Source organism: Erpetoichthys calabaricus, chromosome 18 (assembly GCF_900747795.2).
Source record: "Erpetoichthys calabaricus chromosome 18, fErpCal1.3, whole genome shotgun sequence".
NCBI lineage: Eukaryota > Metazoa > Chordata > Cladistia > Polypteriformes > Polypteridae > Erpetoichthys > Erpetoichthys calabaricus.
In genome coordinates, this window is record NC_041411.2 from 56,674,639 (window position 1) to 56,698,420 (window position 23,782).

General features: G+C 41.8%; 2 protein-coding genes across 7 annotated transcripts in view; one reads left to right on the forward strand and one right to left on the reverse strand.

Annotated features, from left to right (window-relative positions):
* The window catches only part of atg7 (ATG7 autophagy related 7 homolog (S. cerevisiae)), a 113,851-nt gene extending 108,822 nt beyond the window's left edge, over positions 1-5,029 (forward strand). For both annotated transcript variants that reach the window (XM_028825098.2, XM_028825099.2), the window contains exons 18-20: positions 690-770; positions 1,225-1,347; positions 4,260-5,029. In XM_028825098.2, the coding sequence (XP_028680931.1) occupies positions 690-770; positions 1,225-1,347; positions 4,260-4,292 (237 nt within the window). In that variant the 3' untranslated portion in view covers positions 4,293-5,029. The remainder of the gene's footprint in view (positions 1-689; positions 771-1,224; positions 1,348-4,259) is intronic.
* Positions 5,030-17,813: 12,784 nt separating this feature from the next.
* The window catches only part of vgll4b (vestigial-like family member 4b), a 304,562-nt gene continuing 298,593 nt past the window's right edge, over positions 17,814-23,782 (reverse strand). For all 5 annotated transcript variants that reach the window (XM_051921515.1, XM_051921514.1, XM_051921516.1 and 2 more), the window contains one exon: positions 17,814-20,032. In XM_051921515.1, coding sequence (XP_051777475.1) covers positions 19,764-20,032 — 269 coding nt within the window. In that variant the 3' untranslated portion in view covers positions 17,814-19,763. The remainder of the gene's footprint in view (positions 20,033-23,782) is intronic.

Sequence of the window (23,782 nt, forward strand, 5' to 3'; positions counted from 1 at the left end):
AATATCCAAATATTATATAATATTTGTGAAGCGGAGTATTGTTTTATGCTACGTTTTTGTGAAAATGGCAACTTTGACCCCTCATATCCTGTTAGTAAGGTGAACCCCCTGGGGCCGGTTGACATGACATGCACAGCTTCAAGTCTTTCTGTTTATATTTGCTGAAAACACCTGTGGGTTTACGCTTTATCATAAGGTTGCAGTTTCCTACAAAAGTGTGATCCAAAGATGTTTTTTGGGCCTTGAGGGCCATAAATAGGGGCAAACCACAAAAAGCTTCACGTCTTACATAGCTAGACATCAAGACCAGTTGAACAATATATCAGATGTGGACGTTTTCTCGTACTGGTGATTTTGGAGGATTTCAAAGTAATTCTTCTTATGAACACAATAGCTAACTTTTCATTAATAAGGTGGGTTGGAACAAAACCCTGCAGCAACTGTGGCCCTCCTGGACCAAATTTTCAGGTGCCTACTTTGGAGGCCATGAGTTTGTGCGGTTGCCACAAGGAGGTTAGGAAAGCTCAAGATAAGAGGAGTCATCTCCAGACCTTAACTATGTGCCGGTTTGGCATAAACTGAGACACTTTTGAGTTTCTGACATCTTTTTGATCGTTCTGCTGTGTTGAATAATGGACAGCAGGTGGCACTGCTGTGCTGACTTTTCTCTTTCCTGTTGCTTTTTACAGATTCGAGGATTTTTATCCCGCTTTGACAATGTGCTTCCTGCTAGCCTGGCTTTTGACAAATGCACAGCATGCTCCGCCGCGGTAAGTGCAACAAGTAACACCCATCCCCCTGCACTCATATAGCTTGACTTGGGAGATGTGGGCTTGCTGGCCTCACTCTTGACGCAAATGTGGGTGAAAGGCCATATGGATTCAATCAGCCCACACTTGCCTTCTGACGTCATCAGTAGCGCCACACTGAAACCAGTTGTTGCAGAAAGGCTGGCATATCCTTCATGCTGTCCATGTTGTGGTTTTTTTTATTCTCTTGTTTATACTACTAGGCTGGCACAGGAGGTGCCCTTGAACAGCCATGTCACCCTCCTGCTGGGTTATAATTCCTTCTGGGTGCTCGATATTCTCGATGGAAAGTTAGTTCTCCAAATTACCCTTATGGAGAGACCGTATACCCTCAAGAGGCCATGTTAGGGCCTGGTGTAAGTTTAATTTAGTTCCTGCCTTGACGAAATGAATACTTACCTTTGTTTCCATCCAGGTACTCCACCGTTATGAGCGCGATGGCTTCCAGTTTCTGGCAGAAGTGTTTAACTCTTCTCATTCCTTTTTGGAAGATCTGACAGGACTGACACTGTTGCACCAAGAGACTCAGGCAGCTGAGGTGAGAGCCGTAAGGAGGCAGGACAGGAGTGAGCAGTTGATATTCCACACTTAGAGACATTCAGTCTTTCCCCACAAGGAAGGACTTTTTGCCACATGTGGCAGCCATGATGGAAATAAAGGTGTGACCGTCCTTCATGTGTTCGGTCTCATCTCAGACGCTCACTTCTCCCCTGCTGTCCCTTAAAATGAGGTTTGCTTGATGTAAACCGACTTTTATTACATTTTAGACGCCTTGCAAGACTTGTGTTCTGCATGAAACGAGGGGGGCTTCTCATGGGTATGCAGAGATCAGCTTGCCTCTCAATTTTCGAGTGTTCCCCTTAGATGTTTATATTGTGCTTTTTTATCTTTATAGCTCCTGCTGTCTAATTGACTGATGCACCGCACGCACGATTATGTAGCGTAATCCGCTGTGTGAGGCACACGTGTGAAGGTGTTGTAGGTACGGCCCCGTTTGTGTCTGGCATTTCACGTGGCACTGGCACACTACCTGTGTAGGCTGTGATTTTTTCCTCAACACATTTTACTCAAAGACCTCGGTGGATTGTTTGTAACAGCATAGTGGTGAAGACCCGGGCCTTGAAACAGGGTCACCACCTCAAAGGTCTGCATTAGCATGAACCTAATAAATATACTGTCTACCGGTCAGAACTTGTTGAGCTGGGTCAAAGTCGGACATATTTTGTATGTGTGGAGATGTGTGACCTGTGCTAGACTAGAGAGCTCCTAAGCAGATTCTCTGCCGTGTTTGCTGTAGTGGATGTTGGCTTAGACCTGCCACAGAGTCATTCTGACTGCGACAAAAGGCTGCTCTGCCCACTCACACCTGTCTTGCATTGGGTGTGGTGAACATTTGTTTCAGCCCAGAGTCCCAACATCACTTTGTACTGCCAAAGTTGGGGTCGTCCCACCAGCAGTGTGCTTTGTTTTTCAGTTGTCTTGTTATCAGGGTTGGCCCAGATGGCGTTGCAATCTCCATATTTCTTATGGCTCGTGCTTAGTGGTGCATTTCAGGACTGGGGTGCAACTAGGGATTGATGGTCTTCCTCGTTGCACTTTTAGGCAGCATCAAACTCTAGAGCACAAGAAAGGCTGAGGTCTGCTTTTGTCTTGCTGCCAGTTTGCGTTTTCTACCTCACAAGCAGGCTGTGATTGTGTTGTGTCATAAACATATGGCTGTTGCTACCGACTCCAACTGCAACCAGATGTGCGCCCAGCCCAGGAGTGGCTCACGTGACTCCCTGACTGTTTCCAGGCCAGCATGCAGAACTTGAGCAGCCAACACATGTACAAGACTCTTGAGGAGGCAGCTTGTGAACCCCCCCTGCACGTACACTACATGTACACACTGTGTTACCGTTACACACATGTACAACTCTGGCCATTGAGGGTTTGTGCTGCAGCTCTGGCCATTTTGACTTTGCTCCTTTTTGTTATTTTTTTAATCCCGTCGGACTGCTGAGGGCACTGCGTTGCACAATTTGTAAGCAGTAATTAGAAGTGTCTTTTTTTTGTCTCGTAAACTAAATTCACACAACATGAAAAAAGAGGTCAGAGAGAGCTGAATGGCGCCGAGCCAGATCTCCTCAAGTCTGCGCGGGCTGGCTGGCTTTTTTCTTGTGCGACTCACCCATATTGAAGCAATTAGGAGCATTTTCTTTTGTGTGTGCTGTGATTGGTTGGGTTGCAACACCCCAGGGAGTGTGGCTTAAGACGTTGTGTTCTGGGAAACCATCTCCTCCTCCTCCTCCTCACTCATCTGGCTCCCTGTCTATGCTACTTCTACCCAACACCACGAAATGACTACCATGCTCTAGCATGAGACTGTGGCGCCATCTCTGCACAGAAGGCAGTGGGTTGGTGAACAGCCCTTAGAACAGGAGTGCCTTACAAAGCAAGTATGACAAGGTGGAGCCTTGGCGTGTGTTGTGGCACGTGTAACCACATGCACTTCACCTGCTTGTGCTCTGCCTTAACCGCCTCAGGGTTGACTTCTGTGGCGAGACGTGTCGTCCTCCATGGGTGTTGCCACAGTAGACTTGAGCCTGAACATGACTGAGATGGCACACTTTTGCTTCCTACTCTGATGACAAATCCTCTATTATCTTGACCTTTCTATGATTATTTGTGCATTTTGTCTAAAGCTTCTTTCCCTACAGCTTGTCATCAAGGGTGCCAGCCTAACTACTGGTTGAGAAGCTGGCGGCTTTCCAAATTATTCCGAGATGCAGGCTCAATTGTACTTCAGGTGCCATCATGTCAAACAGAAATACAGTTATGCCTTGCCCCTAGGTAAAGCCATGGGAGGTACAAGCTTCAACACAACTCAAATGAAATTAGCCCTTTCAAAGCCAAAAGGTGCTGATAAGGAGGAGACTGGCAGATGAAGGCACCCTCTGGCTGCCCTTACAGGCCAGGGTGACAGGCAGCAATTTGAAGTAAAGTCTCAGGTGGGTCACAATGGGCTTTCATTAAAAGGACCTTAGCCCAAGACCTGATTGCCAATAAAATGTGTCCCAGCTGAGCAGGCTAAGCTATGATTCTGAAATTAAAGGCCATCACTGCCCTAGTTTGGCATGACGAGCACCTAGGGGGGTCACAATGAGATGTCCTTTCTGGACTGTGAATGTGTAGAGCTGTGATTACATAGAAGATTGATGCCTCAGGTATAATGGAAAGCAACACCAGTATTGTGCATCAACATCTGAATGAGTGCTTGGTGTCACCTTAATGAGATGTTTGGCATTACCTGCATAATGATAGTCTGTATGAAAGTGGGTCCACTCTGGTTCTTGTTGGCTTTTGTGCATCATGCCCCACCAAACCTGAATATTTACTAGATGTTAAGTAGGCTGCTGTACTTGCAGGCACCAAGGGTAGCAGAAGCTGATGTCTATCACTATTTTGCAGATCTGGGACATGAGTGACGATGAAAGCATCTAAAGATATCCGCAGACCTCCGCTCTACTTCAACCCTGTGCTTGAACCCACGATACTTTTCCAATAGCAGTGATCTGCACAGCCAAGACTTGCAGGAGATCAAAGCAGCAGTTATCAATGAATGACAAATTGGTGCACTTAATGAAGGACTGTGATAAAGGCGCCATAAACACTCGGTGAGGGCCGACTTTCTATTTGTATTTAAGACAATTCAACCACGAGTGAGAAGCCACGTGCCTACCTGGGCTGCCCAGTTGGCACACCCCTTCCATCCATCTTTACAGGTACCTGTGGTTTGAGGGTTAGGGGTTTCTTTTGCTTCCCTCCTAATCAAGCACCTTTTAATCTGGCAACACTTCTGATTGACTTCGCGTTTGAATTTGCATCATGTTTTATGCCTTTAAATTGATGTGGCCACACAGACGTTGCCAGCAGCTCTACTTTCCTCTTTCCTATCGATGATTTGAGCTTTTCAAACTGCAGATCAGGGGTTCACCTATCTCTGTGTCCTCTTCCTCCTTCTTCTAGTGACCACTAAAACTGGAAAAAAATGAGCAGAGCCCAGTTTTACCTGCCGCCATGTGCTTAGTGTCTGCAGGGGAGTCACCCATGGGTGAAGGCCCTTGGCAGCATCTCGATTTCTGTAAATTTCAATTATTGTGTCTTACAAATACTGTATTTTAATAACACACAATCCCAAAGTAAAAATATGTATCAAAATAAAATATTAAAGAAATGTGCTCAGTGTTGTTGCATCTTTTCCATCCCATAAACATTTTACACCATTAACTTTTTAGAAATACATGAGCCTGGCATTTCTAGATGTTGTCCCGAGTGTATTTAAATTATGGAACAAAACTTTTTAAAGCTAATGACTGGCGTTATTGAATCTTGATGGAAGTGCTTTGGAGCGTCCAGGAGGTGATGTCCATTACCATGGACCACTTTCAGCCTTGGCTGTTTTAGGGGCTGACTGTCACCATCGGCTCAGTTGTTCACATGTGAAGTACTGCTAATGGTGGTCACGGGGTAGAGTTGTGCTATGCTGTTCATGCCAGGGTTCTTGTTTCCCCTGCAGTTTGTCCTCACTGGGTTGGGTGCCCTTTCTTTCTGAGGTACTAATGGGTGACCAGTACGTGGTGGGCTTTTTTCAAAGTTTATAAGGCTTTCCCTGTATAGGATTTTCCACTTGAGCAGGTAAAGGTCCTGCCATATTACACCACAGTTGTAGCCTTCACTTAATGTCATGTAATCTTAGCAAGTAGGGGCAGTCGAGGCATACTCCTGCAATTTGTTCTCACAAAATCGAACTTTTAAGGGCCTTAGACTTTGGGCCAGCCTTTGGTGTGTGTGCCCAACAGTGGACAACATGCGTGTCCATCCAGAAAGTACAGTGCATACAGTACAATGCCGCGATAAGCAAATAGAAATGGGTGTTTTGGAACTCATGAACAGAAGAGAGGGGCCTGCATCTCTGAGGTCTCGTGCTTTCTGTACCACGGCTGCATGGAACAAAGGCTCGAGACTACGCTGACCTCGGTCAATTTGTAAAACCTTCTCGTGGACTCCTGCATGTAACTGGTTGTTAAAAAAAACATAAGCTTACAATACTTTGCAAAGGTGAAACTGTGCTGGAAAGTCATTACACAGTCATGCAATTTGACATTCATTGGGGTTTCTATTCATGTAAATGACATTCAGATGACAAGATCGACAACTGTAGTCATCAAGTATGACATTTCAACTAGAAGTCTTGTAATGCCTCATTAACTTAAGGGGGACCTTTCCTACACCCCAGAGTTAAAATACTGCAGCAAAGTTTCTTCGTATTCATTCGTGTTGCACTAAGTGACTTGTGTCAGCTTTGTTCTTTTGTATCCTTAGCAGGCAGTCTGGGTAATTTAGATAACTGCAATGCCAGAAAAAATAGTGTGCCCATGTAGTCTGTGGCTATTGATGCCACGGTTTACCTTGTTACTTAGGTGTCTCCCCGTGTTTCCGTAAGAAGAACCACAAATTGGTGAAATAAGGCCTGGATAAGCACAACTGCTATGTAAGGAAGAATTCTTCAGAGCAGTGACAAGGATGGGTCAACATCAGAGTAAATGAAGACAACATTGATTTTAGAAATGTCTAGTCAATATCCCTGCAGTGGGTTGGCACCCTGCCCAGGATTGGTTCCTACCTCGTGCCCTGTGTTGGCTGGGATTGGCTCCAGCAGACTCCCGTGACCCTGTGTTTGGATTCAGCGGGTTGGAAAATGGATGGATGGATAGTCAATATCCTGGTCCAAAACCTCACTTCAGACCAGAAGTCATTAGTTCCTGTTCACATACCTCAGTGTCAGACCTGAGGCACATCTGCCCAGTATAGTGGACCACATGCTGATAATAATTAAAGGAAATATTTGGTTACAGGTATTGAGGCCCCGACAACTGCTACCCCAAAACATAGTAATGAAAATGGTACAGAAGAACGTGAAGTGCATTAGGAACAGTGATGGCAAACTACATCTATTATACTGACAAAGAGCAACAGCTCTAAATTTGCTTCTTTATGTTTTCATGTGGGAAGAAGTCAGCAGCTTACCAGCAGGTACAAGAACCATCAGAAGAAAAGGCATGCTGGTGAGCTGCCAGCAGGGATAAGACCAGGTCATTCTTCACTAATAAGCTGCAATTTTTAGATAAATCTCACATTTTAGAAAGCTTTTCATACCTTGTGAAAGGCTAGGGATCAAATGGAAATACATGGGAATTCAAGGTGTGGATGGGTACAGAACATGATTATACTCAAGGTGCAAATGGTAATGGTACAGTATGGGGAACATTTCTCAGAATTTGGTGTTAAAAGCAGTGTGCCTCAGGTAGGTGCTTGGGGTTCCTACTCTTTTTAATATACACAAATGTCAATGATAAAAATATAAACAATAAGCCGATCAAGTCTGCAGACGATACCAAACCAGGTGGAGGTCAGGTAATGTTGAACTGGACTTATTACAGACTTATCTGGATAACAGACAGACTTGCACAGATAAAATTTAACACAAATGACTGGTGGGAAGTATTACATGGAAGAAGTAAAAAAACCTCTTCTGAAAAAGATCAATGAGAAGCAGTGGGTTCATGACTATCAACATCTAGGCAGTGTCCAGAAGCCATGAAGGGTAAAAGAATGGTAGGTAACAGAATGATGTGTAGAGCCCAAGAAAAATGAAACTCTGCTTAAGCTTAATAATGTACTCCGGAGGCTGCACACCTTAAGTTCTGTATACACATATTTGGTCTTCTAAAAGGTCCAGAGAAGGGAAACTGAGCTGTGAGGAAAGGCTCAAGGATCTGAACATTTTCAGTTTGAGATGAAGATGCAGCATGACTGAAGTGTTCACGATTATGAAGGATATCTGTATACTGGACCTAGGCCATTATTTTAAAAGATGTTCAACAATAACACCAGGACCCAGCTGGAAACCTAACAGTAAACTTCACACAAAGCAGAAAGTTTTTTCTTCACTTTGTGAACACATGGAATAAATTACCAAGCAGTGTAGTGAAGAATTGGCCATTAGAGACACCTAACACTCAACATCCTGATTGATGAGCTTGTTGGTACAGATCAGGGGTCTCCAACATGACACTCGCCTGCCAGCAAACACCAAAGGGTTAATGAATCCTACATAAATTTGAAAACTTGATTAGTCAAATTAGATTGGGTGATCTTTCCAAAAAATCATACCGGGATCCTTTTAACACAAAAATCACAATCCACAATCTGAATTGCAATCTGTCTTTTCAATGTGGCATACACTTTAAGACCTACAGTGGTGTGAAAAACTATTTGCCCCCTTCCTGATTTCTTATTCTTTTGCATGTTTGTCACACAAAATGTTTCTGATCATCAAACACATTTAACCATTAGTCAAATATAACACAAGTAAACACAAAATGCAGTTTGTAAATGGTGGTTTTTATTATTTAGGGAGAAAAAAAAATCCAAACCTACATGGCCCTGTGTGAAAAAGTAAGTGCCCCCTGAACCTAATAACTGGTTGGGCCACCCTTAGCAGCAATAACTGCAATCAAGCGTTTGCGATAACTTGCAATGAGTCTTTTACAGCGCTCTGGAGGAATTTTGGCCCACTCATCTTTGCAAAATTGTTGTAATTCAGCTTTATTTGAGGGTTTTCTAGCATGAACCGCCTTTTTAAGGTCATGCCATAGCATCTCAATTGGATTCAGGTCAGGACTTTGACTAGGCCACTCCAAAGTCTTCATTTTGTTTTTCTTCAGCCATTCAGAGGTGGATTTGCTGGTGTGTTTTGGGTCATTGTCCTGTTGCAGCACCCAAGATCACTTCAGCTTGAGTTGACGAACAGATGGCCGGACATTCTCCTTCAGGATTTTTTGGTAGACAGTAGAATTCATGGTTCCATCTATCACAGCAAGCCTTCCAGGTCCTGAAGCAGCAAAACAACCCCAGACCATCACACTACCACCACCATATTTTACTGTTGGTATGATGTTCTTTTTCTGAAATGCTGTGTTCCTTTTACGCCAGATGTAACGGGACATTTGCCTTCCAAAAAGTTCAACTTTTGTCTCATCAGTCCACAAGGTATTTTCCCCAAAAGTCTTGGCAATCATTGAGATGTTTCTTAGCAAAATTGAGACGAGCCCTAATGTTCTTTTTGCTTAACAGTGGTTTGCGTCTTGGAAATCTGCCATGCAGGCCGTTTTTGCCCAGTCTCTTTCTTATGGTGGAGTCGTGAACACTGACCTTAATTGAGGCAAGTGAGGCCTGCAGTTCTTTAGACGTTGTCCTGGGGTCTTTTGTGACCTCTCGGATGAGTCGTCTCTGCGCTCTTGGGGTAATTTTGGTCGGCCGGCCACTCCTGGGAAGGTTCACCACTGTTCCATGTTTTTGCCATTTGTGGATAATGGCTCTCACTGTGGTTCGCTGGAGTCCCAAAGCTTTAGAAATGGCTTTATAACCTTTACCAGACTGATAGATCTCAATTACTTCTGTTCTCATTTGTTCCTGAATTTCTTTGGATCTTGGCATGATGTCTAGCTTTTGAGGTGCTTTTGCTCTACTTCTCTGTGTCAGGCAGCTCCTATTTAAGTGATTTCTTGATTGAAACAGGTGTGGCAGTAATCAGGCCTGGGGGTGGCTACGGAAATTGAACTCAGGTGTGATACACCACAGTTAGGTTATTTTTTAACAAGGGGGCAATTACTTTTTCACACAGGGCCATGTAGGTTTGGATTTTTTGTCTCCCTAAATAATAAAAACCATCATTTAAAAACTGCATTTTGTGTTTACTTGTGTTATATTTGACTAATGGTTAAATGTGTTTGATGATCAGAAACATTTTGTGTGACAAACATGCAAAAGAATAAGAAATCAGGAAGGGGGCAAATAGTTTTTCACACCACTGTAAGTAACAAAGTTGAATTCAATTGTTCTCTCGTTCGCTAGCTGAGTGGAGTTAAGGACCACGCGCTGAAGCTGGCGAGTCAGTGAGGAAGGCGCGTCGCCTCAGCCCGCTATGTCTCTCTCGGATTCGCTCAAATAAATTAAGTACTGCAAGTGAACTCTGATACATAGTGAAATGAGAGAAGTCACAAAATCAACCGGAATGTTCCAAGCAAATTATGGAAAAAAAATCCCAATCTAAATCTGTTAAGTAGTTCTCTCGTAAAAAGTGTACAGACAGACTGACACTGGATTTTATATATATTAGTAAACCTTCAAAATAATGAGCAGTTAAAGTCTCAACAGCATTCTCAGCATTTCTAGAACTTAGTAGAACCAGATAACCATAAGAGTCTTCACCAAGCAGCTCTGAAAATGTCTGCTTTGTTTGGGTCTCCGTACCTCTGTGTGTCTGACATGAACGTCATGAAATCAAAGTTCAGAACAAGACTGAGAGACGAACATTTAAATGACTCCATAAGAGTGAACCTCAGTGGCTCCACTCCACCATACACCTGCCTCTCTTGTTGACTCCACGCAGTGCCAGCCATATGACTAACTAAAAAACACATCACACATGTAACTGGACATGTGAATAAAGTGAAACAGTGACATGGGACAAAGTGACAAATGAATAAGTCATATCTGTATTTGTAATTGCATTTTGTTTTAATTCAATAGTGTAAGATACACTAGAAAATGCATACAGACGTACAATATGCACTTGCAGGTGAACTAAATATTTTTTGTGATGTTTTAATGCAAAATGTGAGTTGTGGGACACCAACATTTTGTAAATGTTCAGGCAAAACAAGCTTATTCAGTTTGTTTGGGTTGAAATAAGGTATGAGAATAAACATTAGAAAACATGAGTAGCTCTTGGCCATTTTCATTTTGTAAAAGTAGCTCACGGGAAAAAAAGGTTGGAGACGCCGGGTGTAGATGGTCTTGTCTAAGCTGTTTACTTTAATAAATGCTTTATGTTGCATCCATGCTTTATCAAGCCCACTTGACTCTGTTCAGTGTCACAAGGTAAAATGCCTTTCCCAGCAGCTTAAATCATAAGGCAAAACCCAAATCTGGACAGGTGCCTACGGCTGACACCAGATAAATTGAGTAGGAACAATATTGTGACACAGAGAAATTGCCAAACAGAACTCCTGGGCTCAGAATGCCGTTCTGTCTTGATCGCCCTTCCCTATGCACAAGGTACTGCTGGTGATGTCTGAAGGATATGGTCAGCTACGTGCACCAAGCTCCTGTCAGAAGGCCCAGCCTACACATTGACAGTTGCACCATCCCTTCCGAAGTTGACAGGATGGCCTTAAATTTGTTTGGCTTTAAAACCCAGGCACTCTTTACACAGGGACCCTAGCCCCTCCATTTGTACAAGGGTTCCCCTTTGTGTCTTGCTCTAAATTATTTTAAAATTTTCACCAGGTGTAAATACACCCCACAGCTACCCACTCCAAGGGGAGAGAGCAGGTATCATATAAACTTTAGTGGGGGGTAAGGTACTCAAGATATTATTCCCACATCATGATAAAAATTTCCTAAACATCATCCAACATTTAACAGCACAGATAATGAGCTATAGTGTACTGGTAATTCAAGCACAAAAATTGGAAAACTCCAGGCTTAAGTCATAATGAAAATGTGTTTAAGCTAGTAGTGCTGTGTTTTTGTTCTCAAACTCAATAGGTGTCAAAATGGCTGAACTGGACATTTTCATGCACAGTACTTGCCCACCTTTCTGATAATAAAGTGCAACTTATAGCTGCACCTGTGTCCTTGTCACAGACCACTCTACACACACAGGCTACGGCCACATAGCTGTTCTTCTGACATAGAATTGGTATTTCTAGCAGTGTCAGCTTTACAGAAGAAGCAAGATGTTACAATAAGTGGAAGGCTGCTGTCCCAGAACTCTAACATACAAAATGAGCGAAAAGACAAAGTCGTGGGCTGCACATCTGTCAGGAAATGTAACTTTTTCTCAGGTTCAGCTGGGAAGAAAATTACATTTTGCTGATGTTTTTCTGCTTTTCAAACTGCTCCACCAACTTCTTATTGCAGTTGATTAAAGTAGATTTTTGTTCACTAATCTACTTGTACATCTTTTTCATATCATGCCACAAGGATAACTGTATTCGGTATGGCAAAGGAGTTAAGTAGTAAAGACAAGTACCCCTCTATTTACAGTGCATCACTTTTTCCACATTTTGTTTATGTTACAGCCTTACTCCAAAATGGATTAAATTCATTTTTTTCCTCAGAATTCTACACACAACACCCCATAATGACAACGTGAAAAAAGTTTGAGATTTTTGCAAATTTATTAAAAATAAAAAAATTGAGAAAGCACATGTACATAAGTATTCACAGCCTTTGCCATGAAGCTCAAAATTGAGCTCAGGTGCATCCTGTTTCCCCTGATCATCCTTGAGATGTTTCTGCAGCTTAATTGGAGTCCACCTGTGGTAAATTCAGTTGATTGGACATGATTTGGAGAGGCACACACCTGTCTATAGAAGGTCCCACAGTTGACAGTTCATGTCAGAGCACAAACCAAGCATGAAGTCAAAGGAATTGTCTGTAGACCTCCGAGACAGGATTGTCTCGAGGCACAAATCTGGGGAAGGTTACAGAAAAATTTCTGCTGCTTTGAAGGTCCCAATGAGCACAGTGGCCTCCATCATCGGTAACTGGAAGTTCGAAACCACCAGGACTCTTCCTAGAGCTGGCCGGCCATCTAAACTGAGCAATCGGGGGAGAAGGGCCTTAGTCAGGGATGTGACCAAGAACCCGATGGTCACTCTGTCAGAGCTCCAGAGGTCTTCTGTGGAGAGAAGAGAACCTTCCAGAAGGACAACCATCTCTGCAGCAATCCACCAATCAGGTCTGTATGGTAGAGTGGCCAGACGGAAGTCACTCCTTAGTAAAAGGCACATGGCAGCCCGCCTGGAGTTTGCCAAATAGCACCTGAAGGACTCTCAGACCATGAGTAAGAAAATTCTCTGGTCTGATGAGACAAAGATTGAACTCTTTGGTGTGAATGCCTGGCGTCACGTTTGGAGGAAACCAGGCACCGCTCATCACCAGGCCAATACCATCCCTACAGTGAAGCATGGTGGTGGCAGCATCATGCTGTGGTGATGTTTTTCAGCGGCAGGAACTGGGAGACTAGTCAGGATAAAGGGAAAGATGACTGCAGCAATGTACAGAGACATCCTGGATGAAAACCTGCTCCAGAGCGCTCTTGACCTCAGACTGGGGCGACGGTTCATCTTTCAGCAGGACAACAACCCTAAGCAAACAGTCAAAATATCAAAGGAGTGGCTTCAGGACAACTCTGTGAATGTCCATGAGTGGCCTAGCCAGAGCCCAGACTTGAACCCGATTGAACATCTCTGGAGAGATCTTAAAATGGCTGTGCACCGACGCTTCCCATCCAACCTGATGGAGCTTGAGAGGTGCTGCAAAGAGGAACTGGCGAAACTGGCCAAGGATAGGTGTGCCAAGCTTGTGGCATCATATTGAAAAAGACCTGAGGCTCTAATTGCTGCCAAAGGTGCATCGACAAAGTATTGAGCAAAGGCTGTGAATACTTATGTACATGGGATTTCTCAGTTTTATTTTTAATAAATTTTGCAAAAACCTCAAGTAAACTTTTTTCACGTTGTCATTATGGGATGTTGTGTGTAGAATTCTGAGGAAAAAAATTAATTTAATCCATTTTGGAATAAGACTGTAACAAAACAAAATGTGGAAAAAGTGATGCGCTGTGAATACTTTCTGGATGCACTGTACCCACCTGAAATCATGAAAAACATTTGTTTTACGATTCTGTTGTATTGGCCTGATCCAACTTTAAAAAGGGGAAAAAAGCCCACAAGATGTAGCTAGCCTGAACACACACCACCAGCCTGAATTCAGTCTGTATGACCCACCATCACTGACTGCTACAGGGGTCGGCTCTTAAGCCTACCCTTCTGCCTGGGCTGTCCAACTTGTAGGTTTATATTAAAGATATTTGAAGTTATTAAATTACGACACTATACATTTTTGTTTTCATTAAAGATATTTCATATTTAAATACATTTTGAAATGCCACAAATGTTTTTCAAAATCTTCTTTCATGACCCACCTTTCTAATAAAGGCTTAGTTTTTCTCGGCTGCCTTACAGCCTCTCAAAGAAGCAGGTTCAATTTCTCCTCCAAATCCTGTTCAATTGTTGCAATGGACAGCATCCCTCCCAAGGTCAGTTGCTGCCTTGCATCATGTGCTGCTGGGATAGGCTGTGGCATTCAGCAGCCCTGCAACTCAAAGAAGGTTCATTAAATGGAATGATTTTTAAGGCATCTCCACGATTCTGTATGTAGGGCACCTCCCCACTCACTATTGCCTGTAGGACAGTAGTGGCTTCATACAGTCATATGAAAAAGTTTGGGAACCCCTCCTAATTCTTTGGATTTTTGTTTCTCATTTGCTGAGCTTTCAAAGTAGCAACTTCCTTTTAATATATGACATGCCTTGTGGAAACAGTAGTATTTCAGCAGTGACATTAAGTTTATTGGATTAACAGTAAATATGCAATATGCATCATAACAGAATTAGACAGGTGCATAAATTTGGGCACCTCAACAAAGATATTACATCAATACTTAGTTGAGCCTAATTCTGCAAATATAACAGCCTCTAGACGCTGTCCTCCAATAGCCTTTGAGGAGTGTCTGGATTCTGGATAGAGGTATTTTTGACCATTCTTCCATACAAAATCTCTCCAGTTCCATTAAATTTGATGGCTGCCGAGCATGGACAGCCGGCTTCTAAATCATCCCATAGATTTTTCATGATATTCAAGTCAGAGGACTGTGACGGCCATTTCAGAACATTGTACTTCTCCCTCTGCATGAATGCCTTTGTAGATTTCGAACTGTGTTTTGGGTCATTGTCTTGTTGGAATATCCAACCCCTGCGTAACTTCAACTTTGTGACTGATGCTTGAACATTATCCTGAAGAATTTGTTGATATTAGGTTGAATTCATCCCACCCTTGACTTTAACAAGGGCCCCAGTCCCTGAACTAACCACACAGCCCCACAACATGATGGAAACTCCAACCAAATTTGACAGTAGGTAGCAGGTGTTTTTCTTGGAATTCGGTGTTCTTCTGCCATGCAAAGCGCTTTTTGTTATGACCAAATAACTCAATTTTTGTCTCATCAGTCCAAAGCACTTTGTTCCAAAATGAATCTAGCTTGTCTAAATGAGCATTTGCATACAACAAGTGACTCTGTTTGTGGCGCGAGTGCAGAAAGGGCTTCTTTCTCATCACCCTGCCATACAGATGTTTTGTGCAAATTGCGCTGAATTGTAGAATGATGTACAGATACACCATCTGCAGCAAGATGTTCTCGCAGGTCTTTGGAGGTGATCTGTGGGTTGTCTGTCACCATTCTCACAATCCTGCGCATATGCCACTCCTGTATTTTTCTTGGCCTGCCAGACCTGCTGGGTTTAACAGCAACTGTGCCCGTGGCCTTCCATTTTCTGTTTACATTCCTTACAGTTGAAACTGACAGTTTAAACCTCTGAGATAGCTTTTTGTAGCCTTCCCCTAAACCTGATACTGAACAATCTTTGTTTTCAGATCTTTATAGAGTTACTTTGAGGAGCCCATACTGTCACTCTTCAGAGGAGAGTCAAAGGGAAGCACAACTTGCAATTGACCTCCTTAAATACCTTTATATCTCATGATTGGACACACCTGTCTATGAAGTTCAAGGCTTAACAAGCTAATCCAACCAATTTGGTGTTGCAAGTAATCAGCATTGAGCAGTGACGGGCATTCAAATCAGCAAAATTACAAGGGTACCCAAATTTTTGCACAGCCAGTTTTTCACATTTGATTTAATTTCATACAACTAAATACTGCATCACTATAAATCTTTGTTCAGAAAACACCCCAGTACTCAGATGTTGCTAGGAAATGAAAGACATACAGTCATGGCTTAAATTATTGGTACCCCTGGAATTTTCCCAGAAAATGCACCATTTCTCCCAGAAAATTGTTGCAATTACAAATGTTTTGGTATACACACATTTATTTCCTTTATGTGCATTGGAACAACACAAAAAAAACAGAGAAAAAAAGCCAAATCTGACATCCTCACACACCAAATTCAAAAACCGGGCTGGACAAAATTATTTGCACCCTCAACTTAATATTTGGTTTTTACGCCCTATGGAAAAAATAACTGAAATCAAGTGCTTCCTATAACCATCAACAAGCTTGTTACACCTCTCAACTGGAATTTCTGACCACTCTTCTTTTACAAACTGCTCAAGGTCTCTCAGATTTGAAGGGCACCTTCTCCCAACAGCAATTTTGAGATCTCTCCATAAGTGTTCAATCGGATTTAGATCCGGACTCATTGCTGGCCACTTCAGAACTCTCCAGCACTTTGTCTTCAATCATTTCTGGGTGCTTTTAGAGGTATATTTGGGGCCATTGTCCTGCTGGAACACCCATGGCCTCTGACGCAGACCCATCTTTCTGACACTGGGCCCTACATTGCGCCCCAATATCTTTTAGTAGTCTTCAGATTTCATGATGCCTTGCACACAGTCAAGGCATCCAGTGCCAGAGGCAGCAAAACATCCCCAAAACATCTTAGAACCTCCACCATGTTTGACTGTAGGTGCTGTGTTCTTTTCTTCATAGGCCTCACTCCATTTTCTGTAAACAGTAGAATGATGAGCTTTACCAAAAAGCTCTACCTTTGTCTCATCTGTCCACAAGACGTTCACCCAGAAGGATTTTGGCTTCCTCAAGTACATTTTGGCAAACTCCAGTCTGCCTTTTTTATGTTTCTGTGTCAGCAGTGGGGTCCTCCTGGCTCTCCTGCCATAGCATTTCATTTCGTTCAGATGTCGATAGATAGTTCTGCAGACTCAGGGTGCAACAGTGTCAGCTTGAATATGTTTTGAAGTTGATTGGGGTTGTTTATCCACCATTCAGACTATCCTTCGTTGCAGTCTTTTATCAATTTTTCTCTTCCGTTTACATCCAGGGAGATTAGCTACAGTGCCATGTGTTGTGAACTTCTTGATTATGTTGTGCACAGTGGACAAAGAAACATGAAGATCTCTGGAGATGGACATGTAGCCTTGAGATTGTTGATATTTTTCCACAATTTTTGTTCAAGTCCTCCGACAATTCTCTGCTCTTCTTTCTGTTCTCCACGCTTAGTGTGGCACACTCAGACACACAACAGAAAGGTTGAGTCAACTTTTCTCCATTTTAACTGGCTTCAGGTGTAATTGCTATATTGCCAGCATCGGTTTCTTGCCACAGCCGAGTTCAAACGAGCATCATATGCTTGAAATAAAATGATTTACCCACAATTTTGAAAAGGTGCCAATAATTTTGTCCGGCTGTTTTTTTGTGTTGTTCCAATGCACATCAAGGACATAAACGTGTGTATACCAAAACATTTGTAATTGCAGCAATTTTCTGGGAGAAATGGTGCATTTTCTGGGAAAATTCCAGGGGTGCCTATAATTTCGGCCATGATTGTACTACTGTTATCTTTTTTGTTGAAAGTACAGTAAATTATTATGCAGGCTGAGAGGGGTTCCCAAACTTTTTCATATGACTGTATTTATCAAACAGTTTCTCAACTTCTACCATGCTATACTTTAGTATACACTAACAGCTTTCTGTTAATTAAACTCCCACAATTTTTCCAGCAGTTTCATGGTTAAGCCCTTGTGACTGCTGAGAAAAACAGTGCACAGTGCAGAACTTCCAACCACAATCCTGATGGGAGTTTCTGCTTAGAGATGGACCTTATACAGTATATAGCTTGAGGATATTTGAAGTAGTTCACGTCAAGTTATCCCTTTCTGATACAAGTGACAAAGTCGTCTGCCTCAAGCACAGCTGTTTTACAAAGCAAACCGGTGTGAAATGCTGTGCCAGACACTAGTATGGACAAAGAAAGATGCAAATGAGATGGAAAGAACACAAGTAGACAGAGCCCTGTGGTTTAAGAGCACTTTATTGTTCGTCGAGGCTACGTTTTAAGTACAAAAAGGTGGCCAGCCAAAACCTCTTATCATATAGAGAAACAAGGCCAAAAAGGAAAAGGAGATACAGATGAATAGCACTGAAAAACACAGCTGGGCTCTGCTTCACTCCGCTTTCCAACGGCATCAGTCTACTGTCACCAACAAGTGTAGCCTTTAGCAGTAAGAAACTAGTGGCCATGAATGAGTAACTGTGTTCCTGCACTTTTTTTACCTTAATTACAGACAAAACTACAAAAACAATTAAAAAGATCAACTTTTTTTCACCAGAGACAAAAAACTGTATGATTACAATAAAGGACAGGGAAAAATTAAATAGCTACATATCATTAACAAATTAATTGTTCCTCAAAAAATACCTACGAATTTTCTTTTCTGTACATTCTTTACGCACAGCGTAATGATGGTCTTAAAGTTACCTATATAAAAAAAGTTTTTTTTTTCTTCTTTTCAAAAGTAGTGATTTCCTACAGAAGGGTTCTGAAAATGCCAAAGCGGAAGAGTACATGTGAGTGCCAGGGAAGAGCAGTTCTGCCGGAATGTTTGGGTCTGCGATTTCCATCTCGGCATGAGCAGCTCCACCGAGCCTAATGGAGGAATGTAAGCTGCCTCAGCCACTCTGAGGCCCCATGTGTGGGCACAAGCAGTCGGGGCTGAGCAGCCCTGTATAGTGCCCACTGACAAATGTATATAATGTCACTCTGTAGGCAATTAAGCAGGCAGGAAAGGGTGACCCAGTCACTGCAAACACAAAACAAACAACTACACTGACTGCAATATCAGCAGATTCTGTCAAATCCTTGAGTCCCAAATCCTCATGGCAGCAACCAAAATGCATGGAGTAGCTAGCGGAAGGGAGAGCTGAGCACACAGGCCGGGAATGGGACATTCAGGAAAACCACAGGAAGGCGTGTCCCACCCCGACAGCCACACAGGTCAGGTGGGGTATGAGAATGCAACTGATCAGTGCCTTCAACGAAGTTTCATTTTGCAGGATTCAAAATGCAACTTGAGTACAAAAATAATACTTTGTCAAACAGGAAAATAAATAGCAAATGGTGGGCACTCAGATTTTGAGTATGTTGCTGTTTGCCCATGCATTCTTCTCAGTATAAATCTTAACCCTCTATAGGGGGCTTGCGTGTGAGTATACATCTAAAGGCCTGCCCGGAGGCTGTGCTCGTTGCTGGCATCTTGCTACAATGAGTATCAAATTAAAAATATAAAGTAGAACTGTACCAGCAGTAAGAATATCTAGGACCATTACTGGAAAAAAAAACTGAAATAAAGAATATTAAGATTCATAACATCTATACATTAATAGACACCAGCTATTTAAAACATGCATTGGTAAGCACTACTGCCCCTGTAAAAGTCAGGAAAAATACAAAAACAAAACAAAACATGAATGCCCAAGAGAGCAGATGCAACATCTCTAACTGTTACTAGGCACATGCCCTCCAAGTACAAGAAACTGACAGCCAACTTCCAATAGTGCAAATCAGACCTGGCCACTCTCTTCAAGTAGAAAGGTACAGAATCATGGGAAAAAAGAACAATAGCGAGCAAAGCACACAAGCGGCAGATCCAAAATAGATATGGGAAGGGGAGGACAACAACAGCTACAAGTAAAAGCACAAAAATGTGGTTCTAACAAATGCATGGCTTATCGCTGAGGGGCAGGCAGCAGATTTGCATCGGCAGTTTCTTTGGTAACAAACAGGTGGTTAGGGCACTATATTAACTAAAAGAACCATCTTCTGCTAGCTTTCTCTTACTTCTACTAAGCTGGGGTATAGAAGAGTGTTTTGTTTTTAATGGAAAATAATAAACTGCAACCCTCCTGGTGTCAGTACACCCAGTCTTGGCAGCTGGTCTCTATCAAAGGGCCAGCCATCCACTGTTCATGACATCACTGAAGGGGACTGACTGTGGTTGACCATATGGGAAGAGGGTGGAGTTTGGCCCCGACGAGTAGCCGATTCTGGGCTGCTGGGCACCCCATCCTTGGCAGCCTTTATCTGAAGCCATGTTTCCCCTAGAGCTTTGGCAAAGTGGTCATCGACTGATCCAGTAATGGAAACAGAGTTTGTGACTGGCTCTGGTTCCTTGTAGTTCTTCCCAAGACTCCTGCGGAAGTGTTCCTCAATCACTGGATCACATGTATTGTTGGCTGGAAAACAGAAAAACAAAAAAGGCAAAAGAAGATTACAAAAAGTGAACTTTCATTTGGAAAGAGTACAGCAGGTGACTGGCTAAATGGCAAAGCAACCTTTAGATGGACAGAGAGAGCGGCACAATTTCACTGCGGCATATCCTCTTGTTGGTTTTAATTTCGTCATCATGTTAGGATGAGATCAAGAGTGCAACACTAAAAACAACACATAAACATTGGAGGAACAAGGTCAAAAATTTCCCAGGACCTGCTCTGGACTGTGTTCAAGCATTGGGGTCGGGGTGTAGGGGATGTTGTGATGAAGGAACTGCAAATTTAAAAGTAGCAATGCCAACACTATGCTAACAAGTTGAAAATTGAAATGGTGGATACACAGAAAGCCTCCATTACATTCTTTCACTACTCTAGCACCTTCACAGCACCTCATTGGTCAACCAGTGCCCACAACAAATATTAACAGACCCATGCCAGCAGCAGGTTTGTCAAACTACCTCTCTGGCGGAAGAACAATGTAATACAGGTGTATCTCAATAAATTAGAATATCATCGAAAAGTTCATTTATTTCAGTAATTCAGTTCAACAATTGAAACTCATATTGTATAGATTCATTACACACAGTGATATATTTCAAGCGTTTATTTCTTTTCATTTTGCTGATTATGGCTTACAGGTAATGAACACTAAAAATTCAGTATCACTGTGGCTTGTGCACCTTTACCTGACACATTTTTTCCTTCCACTCAACTTTCCATTAATATGCTTGGATACAACACTCTGAAAAGCCAGCTTCTTTAGCAATGACCTTTTGTGGCTTACCCTCCTTGTGGGGGGTGTCAATGACTGTCTTCTGGACAACTGTCAAGTCAGCAGTCTTCCCCATATATGTGTGGCCTACTGAAACAGACCAAGAGACCATTTAAAGGCTTAGGACACCTCTGCATATGTTTTGGGTTAATTAGCTGAGTGTAGTATGACACCAGGAGTCTACAATATTGAACTTTTTTGCAATATTCTAATTTTCTGAGATACTGAATTTTGGGTTTTCATTAGCTATAAAGCCATAATCAGCAAAATGAAAAGAAATAAACACTTGAAATATATCACTCTGTGTGTAATGAATCTATACAATATAAGTTTCAATTGTTGAATTGAATTACTGAAATAAATGAACTTTTCGATGATAATCTAATTTATTGAGATGCCCCGGTACATAGACTCATTTTAAGATAGTGTGTTGTGTTGCATCAGGGCCTGGCCCTACATGAAGAAAGCAGGCCAGCACATGAAGCTGCAATTTTTTATTTTTATTTTTTGTTACCAAGGTCATCTGGAGATGTGCGATTTAAAGTAAACTTCCATTTACTATGACTTCACCAAGAAGAATTCATTTTGTGTTGTCAAGTGCTGTTATGGGGACAGTAAGGCAAGTTGTGTCTTAAAAAATAAAGACTAACCAACACTATACCTACAGCCACATAATTTAAGAGAAGACACCCAACACAACACTTGTATAATGTCACAAACTGAGACAGTGGCAAGGATTACTAATTTAACTAGCTTTACTAATATGCTAAAGTGATGTGACTTCTTGATCAATAATATAGAAGCTAAAGGCTAACTGACTACAGCAGAGCTCACAGAGAAAGTCATTTAACAAGATACATTCAGACCACAACAACACAGGCACACAGCAAAGTCTGCTTGACTTGTCAACAGGCAGAAGAAATTTGAGACAATAAACAGCCACATCATGATGTGAATTAAATGATTTAGTACCCTGAACTAGGACTAAGTAGATTTACACATGTCCATTAAACACCTCAAATGAGGCCTTTTTACTTGAAGGAATGGAAATAAGAGTCCACCACAACATGCAAACCCCATTTGGATACACTCTGCATTTATAAACTTTAAAAGAATGGATGAAACAAATTCTAAAATGTAAATAATTCTTTTACCCTGAAAAAGTCTAGTGGTTGGAAAAAAGAATACTTCAGAGTCTGACTCAATTATTTTTCAACTTTTTCTCTACAGTGATCATGAGGAGACATTTGTCCCATGCTACCACTGTAATTAACACTACCTTAAACATTTAGCCACACAGCAAGGCAAACCAAAGCAAATTAAGCAGGTTAATAAACCAAGAACACAAACTTACATTTTCCACTTAAACAGGCATTATTAAATCTCATGTCTGCTTACATCAGCAGGAGCAAACATTTGTCCACTTTAACATTTCTAATTTATCAATATAAACACAATGAATGCATCAACCAACTGGCCACAAAAATCATTGATATTTAAAAATCACTCCTAAATGTCCAAATCAGTTTTACAGAAAACTAAATAAATTCAAACTAAAACCAAGCAAACACATGAGAACAATGAAACTCTGAAAATATTAACATATAAAATGCACTAAACTCTAAACTGTGTAAAGAAAATCAATTATTCAAGTGGCTCCTTTTTAAAGATAAAAGAATCGGCTCACTGTAAGCCATTAATGAAGTTCCTAGCATTATATTCAACAGAGGTCCAAATGCGTTTATGTGCCCTATTTAGACCAAGTCATGACTACATGGCTTAACGATGAAGTGAGGAAACAAAATACAGAACTAAATCTCTCTTTAAATTTTGTTTTTTTCATTAATAAATTGCTGTGTTGCTGAATTTTTACTGCCATCTTAAAATCTGTGAAACATCTATCTACAATGTACTAAGTACAGTTTCATGTATATCAGTGCTTAGGAGCCAACTATCACTTTCAGATGTATTTATGAATACTCATCTAGCTATTTTTATCAATAAATCTATAATGATTCTCTCTACTCTGTATATGAACAAAAATCAAAGAACATGTGCAAAACAGACTGGGATAGAATTTTAAGTTGTTTCATACAACTCGGAAAACACTGTGAATTGTTAAAGCAGTTATCTTTGGATGCTTCTGGAGCCATCCATGCATCTCTAGTTTTTTGTATCCAAGTAATTTTGTCCACGTATGCAAAAAATGACATCACACGACCCTCAATTATTCCAATAACACAAACAAAAATACACATTTAAACTGGGCAGCAGCTGTAAATCTGAAAATAATCCAAAAAAGGCCAAACATCCAATATGCATAAAGGTATATTCAGTGCATTTTATGTCTGTTTCAGAGCACAAGATCCCTTACTTTGATAAACAATGAACTTGCTATTTGGAGCACACTAAAAACATTCTGTCATTCATTAATTTTCCACCGCTTATTCGAGACAGGGTCACAAGGACAAAAGTCTTAGGATTGAGGTTCAAACTCTACTTTCCCCAAGCCAAAGTTGTCAACTCGTATTGTGTCTATCTGAGAGATCTAATACTCCCAAGTAATCCTTCTATCTTCCTCTGGGTCTCCTCTCAGCTGGTCATTCCCATTACACCTTCACAGGAAGGTGTCTGGAAGGCACCCATATCCGCCTCAATGTGGAGGGTCAGCGGCTCTACTACAAACTTCTCCCAGATGTCTGCACTTCTCACCCACTCTCTAAGGGAGAGTCCAGCCTCCCAGGTAAGAAAGCTCAATTCGGTTGCTTTCACCCACAATCTTGTTCTGTCAGTCATTACCCAAAGCTCATAACCATAGGTGAGGGTAGTGGCATAGATCATCTGGCAAATTGATAGATTCACCTTCTAGCTCAGCTCCTTCTTCACAACAATGGATTGGTATAGCAACCGCTAACTGCACTTGCTGCCCCTATCCATCTGTC